The sequence below is a fragment of the Narcine bancroftii genome, chromosome 3 (genome assembly GCF_036971445.1).
Source record: "Narcine bancroftii isolate sNarBan1 chromosome 3, sNarBan1.hap1, whole genome shotgun sequence".
Taxonomy (NCBI): Eukaryota; Metazoa; Chordata; class Chondrichthyes; order Torpediniformes; family Narcinidae; genus Narcine; species Narcine bancroftii.
Window position 1 is genome coordinate 277344743 of NC_091471.1, and position 10574 is coordinate 277355316.

A 10574-nucleotide genomic window follows, 5' to 3' on the forward strand; every position below is an offset into this window, starting at 1 on the left:
GAGCCGGTGCAGAGGGACCAGTTGATGGAAAGCAACCCAACTGCAGTTGAGCCGGGCTAGGAGGAGGCAAACAAGGGCACAGTGGAGCCCAGCCGGGTGAGTCCCTTTTTATTTTAATGCGGAATCAATGGCTATCTGAGAAACACAGAGCAGTTCTAGCTGTGTGGGGGATTATGGGTAATGAAAACGGCCATTGCTCATTGAGCCAGCTTCAATGTAGTGTCGCTTCATAAAAAGGTCTTATGTTTTGCGTGAATCTGTAGTGCCACCATTTTAATTCCATAATCTGGAATCATCTCAATACCGAGAAGTGGCCATTCCAAAGGATCTCAGATAAAAGGATAACGCTTGTAAAACTAAACAATTGTGACATTCTTTTGTAAAAGCCAAAACTATCTCCAGAGCTGTGGCAGGGAATTATATCAGTTCATCATGTTCTATCAAGAGGAAGAAAATTCTCCAAATTTCAGTTTTAAATGACATACATGTATTGTGAGTTTGTGACTCCTGGTTTGCAGGCTCTCTAGCAATCACGAAAATATTCTACGTCATTTGTATAGTAAAGCTAAATTTTAAAGACTTTCATGAGATCACCCTCAATCTCCTAACTACAGTCAATAAATGCCAAATCAAAGCAAAAATTCATTACACCTTGGGCTCAAGCCCAAATCGTCAGTAATACAGAAAATATTTTTGCCTCCTATTGAATGCTGGGAGATCTGCTGAGTTCCTCCAGCATTTCTGTTTTAATTTTCAATACATCAGTATTGTCATCAACAAAATCAGTCTAGTAAACTTTTGTTACACTCCATGTAACAACATCCTTCCTCCAGCAAGGAGAAAACAATGTAAAATAACTTGAATGGGGATTTTGCATCATTATTTACTCAGGAATCTCATGCAGAATCTAGGCAAGTGAGACAAACAAGCAGTGTGGCCATGGAACCTGTACAGATTAACGAGGAGGTGATTGCTGCTTTAAACCAAATAAGGATGAATAAATCCTCAGGGCCTGACAAGGTACTCCCTTTGACATTGAGGGAGAATAGTGTGAAATTTGCAGGGACCTTAGCAGATATATTTACAATGTCCTTAGCCATAGGTGATGTGTCAGAGGATTAGAGGGTAGCTCATGTTGTTCTGTTGTTTAAAAAAGGTTTCAAAAATAACCCAGTAAATTATCGGCCAGTGAGCTTGATGTCAGTAGTAGGCAAGTTATTGGAAAGTGTTCCAAGAGACTGTATATGCAAATACAGTAGACTCCCCATTATCTAACACCTATGGATGTCAGATATGCAAATTTTCCACGGCCTAACTAATAAACCTGCATTAATAATACACTGCTTAAAAGACAAAGGACAGTGAAAAATGTGAAGAATTTTTAAAAATCAGTATTGTAGGCTTTAATTCTGTAAACTGCACTTTAATCAGGTAATTCACGTACTTACAAATTTAAATTCAAACCCGTCGCTGGCGCTGTAACAGTGCTGCGCTAGCCGCTACTCTAACCGTGCCACCGTCATGACTAACCCCTAACAATTTTAAACATATTTTTTACCTACCATATATGCCAGCGTAAAGGATGATTTTCTCAACTTAAAAATGTCTCCTCAAAATTGGGTCGTTTTATATGCTGGGTCAAAAATCCAAACCTTGTCAGCAAAGTCTTCACACCGCTGTCATCTTCCCCATCCCCCTCCATATCCTAACTCCATCCCATCGACTTCAACTCTACCACCTTCCTCACACTGACAACCCAACTCACCTCCACACAAGTGTCCCGGTCAGGTCCTCAGTGCCCTCTACCACCTTCCTCACGCTGAAAACCCGGCTCCCCACTATGCAAGGGTCCTGGTCAGGCCCTCGGCACATCTCGCTCATGTTGACCACCCAGGTCACCTTCATGCAAGTGTCCAGGTCAGGCCCTGGCGCACCTTCCTCACACTGACAACCTGACTCACCTCCACATAACTGGCAACAGTGAAAAGAATGCGTGCGCATTGAGGGGCATTGCTAGTTCATCTGGGCAAACTTGTGTGTCCAATGAAGTCTTAATTACTTGAAATGTATTTATTTATTTCCTTTTTTTGCTGGTTGTTTGAGTTTCTGGTTGACTGAATTCCAGATAATGGGAATTTATAATGTATTTGGATACAAAGGAACTAGTTGGAGATAGTCAACATGGCTTTGTGTGTGGTAGATCGTGTTTAATCAAATTTAGAGATTTTCGGGGAGGTTACCAGGAAAGTTGACGAGGGAAAGGCTATGGATGATGTCGCCATCCTTTGACAAGAATTTATCAGAATATATTGTCATAAACAGATCACAAAATTCATTGTTTTGTAGCAGCTTCATAGATACAAAAATTGCTATAAATTACATTTTTTTAAAATAAATTAATGCAAAATAAGGGAAAGTGAGGTGGTGTCTGTGGCTCATTGTCCATTCAGAAACCTCACGGCTATGGGGAAGAACCTGTTTTTGTATCTTCTGGCTCATGTACCTTCTTCCTGACGATAGCAGTGTGAACATGTGGGGAGGGTGCTTGAGGATAGAGTCTGTGTTTTTGAGACAAAACTTCATGTAGATGTCCTTAATGGAGTGAAGACTGATGCCCATGATGGCGCTGGCTGAGTTCAAAACCCTCTGTAGCCTTTTCCTGTCCTGTGCATTGACACCTCCATACCATACAGCAATACAACCAGTCAACTCTCCATGAGTTGCAAGACTTTGGTGACATACCAAATCCCCCTCAAACTAAGTGTAGTCACTGGTGAGTCTTCATGATTGCATTGACATTTAAGACCCCAGGATAGATCTTGAGAAATGCTGACACCCAGGAATTTGAAGTTCTTTATTCTTTCCACTGCTGTCCCCTCTGAGGACTGGTTTGTATTCAGATTTTCCCCCTCCTTTAGTCTACTTAATTTCCTTAGTTTTACTACCGTTGAGTGCAAGGTTGTTGTAACACCACTCAGCCAGCTGATCTATCTCCCTCCTGTACTCTTGCTCATTGCCATCTGTGATTCTGCCAACGACCATGGTGCCATCAGCAAATTTGTAGATGGCATTTGAATTGTGCTTAGCCACAGTCATGGGTATAGACCAAGTAGAGCAGTGGGCTCACTCATCCTTGAGGTGTAGTCGATGAAAAGCAGCCTTATGTATGTGTTGCTGTTGTCCAGGTGATCCAGAGCCGAGTAGAGAGCCAGTGAGAGGAATATCACCAAACTTACAGACAAGGGGGAGCTGACCCGCAGAGGTAGAAGTGTCACCAGAGAGGGCAGGGACCCTTTGTGGTTGACCCCTCAGTACCGTTTGGGGCAGGGGGGGGGGGTGTGGTGGAGTGACCCACCAGGTAAAGGAGGCATGTCACTAGAATTGAATCTGGTTTTGAGGCTGAGAAGGGAAAGGGGTGGGGAGGAAAGAAAAGGACAGTGACAGTGATAGGGGATTCAACAGTCAGAGGGACAGAGAAGAGATTCTGTGACTCCCCCCTCCAAAGGTAGGTTGCCTCCCAGACGGCTGGGTCAGGGAAGTCTCAGATCAAGTCGATGGCATTCTTAAAGGGTAGGGCAAACAGCCAGATGTCATGGTACATATCGGTGCCAATGACAAAGGAAGGGAATGGAATAAGGTTTTGTAAAAATCTAGGGAGTTAGAGAAAAAACACAATGCTGGAGAAACTCAGCAGGTCAAATAGTGTACTTTATATATCAAAGATTGATGCATAACCAACATTTTGGGGTTGAGCCCTTAAATTTAATTTTTTTTTAATTTAGACACACACCACGATAAAAGGCTATTTCAGCACACGTCCTTGCCGCCCAATTTACACCCCATTAACCTACAGCCCCTGTACGTTTTGAATGGTGGGAGGAAACCGAAGCCCCCAGGGAACACCCACGTAGACACGGGAAGAACGTACAAACTCCTTACAGACAACACAGGACTCGAACTCAAACAATCGCTGGTGTTGTAAAGACGTTGTGCTAAACATGCCACTCCTTCATCAAGGTATGAGCAAAATGTAGACAGGTGCCTGAATAAAATGGTTTTGGGTGGGGGGGGGGAAGAGGAGCATAGGGCCACAGGCAAGAGACAATAGGTAGATAAGGGAGGGAGAGCCCAAGGGAAAACAGTGGGGGGGGGGGGGTGGCTCTATGAATAGAGAGGGAAGGGGTGGTGAAGCTGGAGGAAAGAAGACAGAGGAATTGGGAAATGGTCTCGGAGAAGCCAGAGGTCGATGTTAATACCTGGAGAGAAAATTAGGTGTTGCTCCTCCAATTTACAGGCAGCCTTATTTTAGCAGTGCATGAGGCCATGGACAGACATATTTATGCAGGAATGGAGCACAGAATTGAAATGGCTGGTCACTGGGAGATCTCTTTCACTGATGTGGCCAGAACAAAGGTGCTTAGCGAAGCAATTTCCCAGTCTGCGTCCAGTCTCTCCGATGTTGAGAAGGTCACAACAGAAGCACCGGATGCAGTAGATGACGACTCCCACAAATACACAAGTGAAGTGTTGCTTCATTTGGAAGGACTGTTTGTGGACCCGAATGGTGGTGAAGGAGAAGGTGTGGGCGCAAGAGTGGCACTTTTCCACAGTCACAGGGGAAGCTGCCAAGGAGTCGATTAATGGGAAAAGATGAATGGATGAGGGAAGGCTCCCTTCAGAAGACAGAGAGGGGAAGATGTGTTTCGTAATAGAATCACTTGTAGGTGACAGAAATTGCAGATGACAAACGGAGGCTGGTGGAGTGTTAGGTAAGGACAAGGAGAATCCTATGTTTGTTGCATCTTGGAACAGAGGGTACTAGGGCAGATGTGTGGGAAATGGAGGAGATGCAGGTAAGGGCTGAGTTGATGGCAGGAGAGGGGAAGTCACTTTTTTCCCCAAAGAAGTAGGACATCATGGATGATCTGGAATGGAATATCTCATCTGAGGAGTAGATGCAACAGAGACAATGGAATTGAGAGAAAGGAATCAAATCCTTATAGGGGACTAGGTGTGAAGTGCAGTTAAGGCAGTTGTGGGAGTTGATAGGTTAGTAAAACAAGTCTGTTTTACTAACCCCCAAAGTTCCTCAACATGATTATCCAACTGCACGAAAACCAACAAGGTCGGGTCAGATACAGCAATGAGCTCTCTGAACCCTTCTCCATTAACAATGGCGTGAAGCAAGGCTGTGTTCTCACACCAACCCTCTTTTCAATCTTCTTCAGCATGATGCTGAACCAAGCCATGAAAGACTCCAACAATGAAGACGCTGTTTACATCCGGTACCGCACGGATGGCAGTCTCTTCAATCTGATGCGCCTGCAAGCTCACACCAAGACACAAGAAAAACTTGTCCGTGAACTACTCTTTGCATACGATGCCGCTTTAGTTGCCCATTCAGAGCCAGCTCTTCAGCGCTTGACGTCCTGCTTTGCGGAAACTGCCAAAATGTTTGGCCTGGAAGTCAGCCTGAAGAAAACTGAGGTCCTCCATCAGCCAGCTCCCCACCATGACTATCAGCCCCCCCACATCTCCATCGGGCACACAAAACTCAAAACGGTCAACCAGTTTACCTATCTCGGCTGCACCATTTCATCAGATGCAAGGATCGACAATGAGATAGACAACAGACTCGCCAAGGCAAATAGCGCCTTTGGAAGACTACACAAAAGAGTCTGGAAAAACAACCAACTGAAAAACCTCACAAAGATAAGCGTATACAGAGCCGTTGTCATACCCACACTCCTGTTCGGCTCCGAATCATGGGTCCTCTACCGGCACCACCTACGGCTCCTCGAACGCTTCCACTAGCGTTGTCTCCGCTCCATCCTCAACATCCATTGGAGCGCTTACATCCCTAACGTCGAAGTACTCGAGATGGCAGAGGTCGACAGCATCGAGTCCACGCTGCTGAAGATCCAGCTGCGCTGGATGGGTCACGTCTCCAGAATGGAGGACCATCGCCTTCCCAAGATCGTGTTATATGGCGAGCTCTCCACTGGCCACCGTGACAGACGTGCACCAAAGAAAAGGTACAAGGACTGCCTAAAGAAATCTCTTGGTGCCTGCCACATTGACCACCGCCAGTGGGCTGATAACGCCTCAAACCGTGCATCTTGGCGCCTCACAGTTTGGTGGGCAGCAACCTCCTTTGAAGAAGACCGCAGAGCCCACCTCACTGACAAAAGGCAAAGGAGGAAAAACCCAACACCCAACCCCAACCAACCAATTTCCCCTGCAGCCGCTGCAACCGTGTCTGCCTGTCCCGCATCGGACTTGTCAGCCACAAACGAGCCTGCAGCTGACGTGGACTTTTTACCCCCTCCATAAATCTTCGTCCGCGAAGCCAAGCCAAAGAAAAGAAGAAAACAAGTCTGTATAAAGTTTGTCTCCCGAGAGAGTCGGAGATCAGGAAAGTGGCAAGTGTTGCAGGAGATGAACCAAATGAATTTGAGATTGGGGTGAAAGTTAGCAGCAGAGTGAATAAAGTTGGCGAGCACATCATGGGTACATGACACAGCACCAATATATAGTAGTTGCCAATGTAGCAGAGGAAGAGTTGAGGAGCCTTGCCTGCGTAGGCTTGCAGCATGGATCGCTTGACAAAGCCAACAAAAAGTCCCGACCATGATACACCTGTAGAAATTTGCAAGACTTTGGTGACATACTAAATCTCCCTCAAACTAAGTATAGCCACTGGTGAGTCCATGCAGGTACCCATGGCTGTTCCTTTGACTTGGAGTAAGTGGGATGAGTCAAAGGAGAAGTTATTGAGGGTAAAAACAAGTTCTGAGAGGCAGAGGAGGGTGGTGGTGAAGGGTGACTGGCTTGGTCTATTAAAGAAACAAAGAGCTTTGAGAGATGAAGAGAGATTGGACATCCATTGTGAAAATGAGGTGGTCATGTTCAGGGAATTGGAAGATTTGAAGAGATCTAAGGTGGTGATCTCTGGATCACTCCCATTTCCATGTGCCAGTGAGAGTATGAATAGGAGGATAAGATTTCAGATTTAAACAGATGAGATCTCTTCTTGGACAGGGTGACTGAAAAGATCAAGGAAAACAAGAAAGTGTGCTGAAGCAGATGGTGGAGGACAAGTATCAACATAAACACAACAAAGTTTACCTGTTTTAACACAAGAAGCTGGATGAGGAAATTAGATGGGATCAGGGCGTGGAAGGGTTCAGAATAGTGGGATATTGTCACCATAATGGAACTCGATTCTCCAGGGTACTGTATTTACAGGTGTGATGGGACCAGAGGAAAGAGATGTTTGGGATTTTGGGGGGGGGGGGGGGTTGGTGGCGGGGGGTAGGTGCAATATTAGGCAAAGATACCACAGTAGTCTTTAGAATGGATAATTGCAGAGAACTATTGTGTGAGGCAGTGTGGGTGGAAATCAGGAACTGAAAAGAAGTAGTCACCTTCATGGGTGTCATCAAACAATCACCAGAAGTTTGAGGATCAAATAGAGACATTGCTGATGTCTGTAAAAGAAGCTACACTGATATTGTACATTAAACCTTTCATATCATGAAATGGGAATGTCACAGTCTGAGGGGATTGAACAGTGTGAACTTTGTTCATTATGTTGAGGGGAACTTTCTCCAGCAACATGTGGATAGCCCTACAAGGAAAGGGGCATTATTGGACCTCGTACTGGGGACTGAAGCTGGTCAGATAACTGATTGGGCACCAACAGCAATATCCCTGAGCATAAAGCCCTGCAAAAGGTAGTTGGTAGACACAGCCCAAGACATGATAGGCAAAACCCTCCCGACCACTGAGAACATATACAGGGAACGCTGCCATCTGAGAGCAGCAGCAATCATCAAGGATCCACAGCACCCAGCACACATTCTGTTTTCACTGATGCCATCAGTAAAGAGGTAGAGGTGCCACAAAACTCGCACCACCAGGTTCAGGAACAGCTTCTAACCCTCCACCATCAGGCACCTCAACAACAAACTAAATCAAAAACTCATTTAAGGACTTGCTTGTGCCCCTTATTGATGTTTTATTCTTTGTATTGCAGAGTTTATTTACATTCATTATCTCTTATTTCTTTGTTTACATGTATATGCTCTGTAGTTTTTTTTTTGCACGACTGCTTGTCAGGGTTGTATGTGATATCATGTATGTACTCTGACAATAAATCTGAAATCTGAATCTGAACTGAGGGATCAATAGGGGAACAATATGGGGCATGTGACCACAATTCTATTAGCTTTAAGATAGCTACTCTCACAACCTGATGGGCACAAGAATTGGCTCCTCTCAGCCTGTGTACACTCACATCACCATCTATTTATTTATGACAGAGGCCACATTCCCAGCACCCCCAGATTCTACCACTCACCTACATAGGAAAAAATTACAGTAGCCAATTAAGCCCCCAACCTACATGTCAGCAGAAGGTCGAATAAAACAGCCATTACAGAAACAACATGCAGACTTTACAGACAGTATTGAATGAACCCTGGTACTGGAGCTGAGAGGTAGCAGTTCCACCAGCTGCACCACCGTGATGCCCCCAACTCTGCCTCAGCAATCTCCACACCCTCTCTTCTTGCATTTATTCAGCAGTTTAACATAACACATAGTAAATGTTCAATTTTAACACCAAACCACAAGGGAAAATAAAAACAGATGACCAAAATTTTGATTAATTTGATGAGTTCTTTAAACAATGAGAAAGCAGGGAATTTATAAAGCTTAATGCCTTGGTAACTGAAAGCACAGCAGAGTGAATATAGTGGTGAATGCACATGGCTCCAGAGTTGTAAAGCTGTGATGTAAGAGCTTTGTATTGGAGAAGGTGAGGATCTGATGAGGCTACTGAAGGATTTGAAAACAAGTATGTGAATTTCAACTTAAAGACTTGCTTGGTGTTTGTTCATTAATGAATCTTATAATAAAATCAGTTGCACCTTTCACTCTCCAAATCAAGAATAAAATATATTCTTCTGGGCCTCTTGGGGCATTGCTAGTGTTGATTGGTATCTGTCGAGGCATTGATGATATTGAACTCTCCTTTACTGTTGTGCCTTTCATTTAACACTGGTTAACATAACCATACGCAAAAAAAAATCCAACTGTAATCCCTCACCCAAAAAATAATCTTTATGGCCCATTAAATTCATTCAAACAGGAAAAAAACAAAACCGACAAAATATTTTGTTATAACAGAATGCTCAGAAATACAGAACTCTCTGTGGGGTGGGGAGGGGGCTGTCCCCAGTTGGGGGAGGGGGCTGTCCCCAGTTGGGGGAGGGGGCTGTCCCCAGTTGGGGGAGGGGGCTGTCCCCAGTTGGGGGAGGGGGCTGTCCCCAGTTGGGGGAGGGGGCTGTCCCCAGTTGGGGGAGGGGGCTGTCCCCAGTTGGGGGAGGGGGCTGTCCCCAGTTGGGGGAGGGGGCTGTCCCCAGTTGGGGGAGGGGGCTGTCCCCAGTTGGGGGAGGGGGCTGTCCCCAGTTGGGGGAGGGGGCTGTCCCCAGTTGGGGGAGGGGGCTGTCCCCAGTTGGGGGAGGGGGCTGTCCCCAGTTGGGGGAGGGGGCTGTCCCCAGTTGGGGGAGGGGGCTGTCCCCAGTTGGGGGAGGGGGGTTAACCTGATGGCTGGTGGGGGCCTAATGTTGGGTGGAGGATGGGGTCTGACCCGGGGGGAGGGGGGTATACGTAGGGAAAGGCTAACCCTGGGTGTCAGTGTGTGACTGACACGCCAGCCCGGGGTGACCGGGGTGGGAGCTGATCACGGGGTGCAGCTGGGCTGGAGGGGGTGAATGGAACGGGCCCGGACGTGGTATTAGGCGGCGGCGAGTCTCTCCCCACCCGCGACGGGCGGCGAGACGGGGCCGGGCCCTGACCACGAGCTGGGGGGAGCCGCATGTAATCGGCCTCCACCAGCCCGCTGCTTGCAGCGGTGTTACCTTCGTCGCCACCGCCTCCCGGGGCCGCCGGTCGTTGCCCATCTGCCGTATTCTCGCAACTCATCAGGACTTCCTCTCACTTGTCGCAAGGAGCACAAAATGGCGCGTTTACGACCTGCCGCCAAGGGTGGAGCCAGCCGAGGAGCCGTGCGTGCCCTCCTGCGACTGCGCGTCGTGGTGACAGTTGGGAAATGTAGTTTCCCATGGTTCCCTTTGTGCCTAACGGAGATTTCAGATTGATTGTCAGAATACATAACAGGGCATCACATACAACTCTGAGATCCCTTTTCTGCAGGCGAGGCATAAAGAACTGCACACAGCATACACATGTAAGTAATAATTAAATGTAAACAACTGACTGTGCAATCCAAAGAGGAAAAAAATAAATAAAGGGCACAAGTACAGATCCTTAAATAAGTCTCTGATTGAGTTTATTGTTGAGTCTGAAAGTGAAGGGATAGCAGCTGTTCCTGAACCTGGTGGTACAAGTCTTGAGGCACCTATACCTGATGGTAGCAGCAAAAACAGAGCGTGAGCTGGGTGGTGTGGATTTTTGATGATTGCTGATGCTCTCCGACGGCTGCATTCCCTGTACGTGTTCTTGTTGGTGGGGAGGGTTTTGCCTTTGATGGGATGTGCCCACTACTT

General features: G+C 46.5%; 1 protein-coding gene across 3 annotated transcripts in view; it reads right to left on the bottom strand.

The window, feature by feature from the left end:
* e4f1 (E4F transcription factor 1) overlaps positions 1–10063 on the bottom strand; it is a 74714-nt gene extending 64651 nt beyond the window's left edge. The window contains exon 1 of one of the 3 annotated variants that reach the window (XM_069928212.1): positions 9927–10063. In XM_069928212.1, the coding sequence (XP_069784313.1) occupies positions 9927–9990 (64 nt within the window). In that variant the 5' untranslated portion in view covers positions 9991–10063. The remainder of the gene's footprint in view (positions 1–9926) is intronic. The other 2 variants (XM_069928211.1, XM_069928213.1) reach the window with 2 other exon arrangements.
* Between the last annotated feature and the right edge of the window lie 511 nt (positions 10064–10574).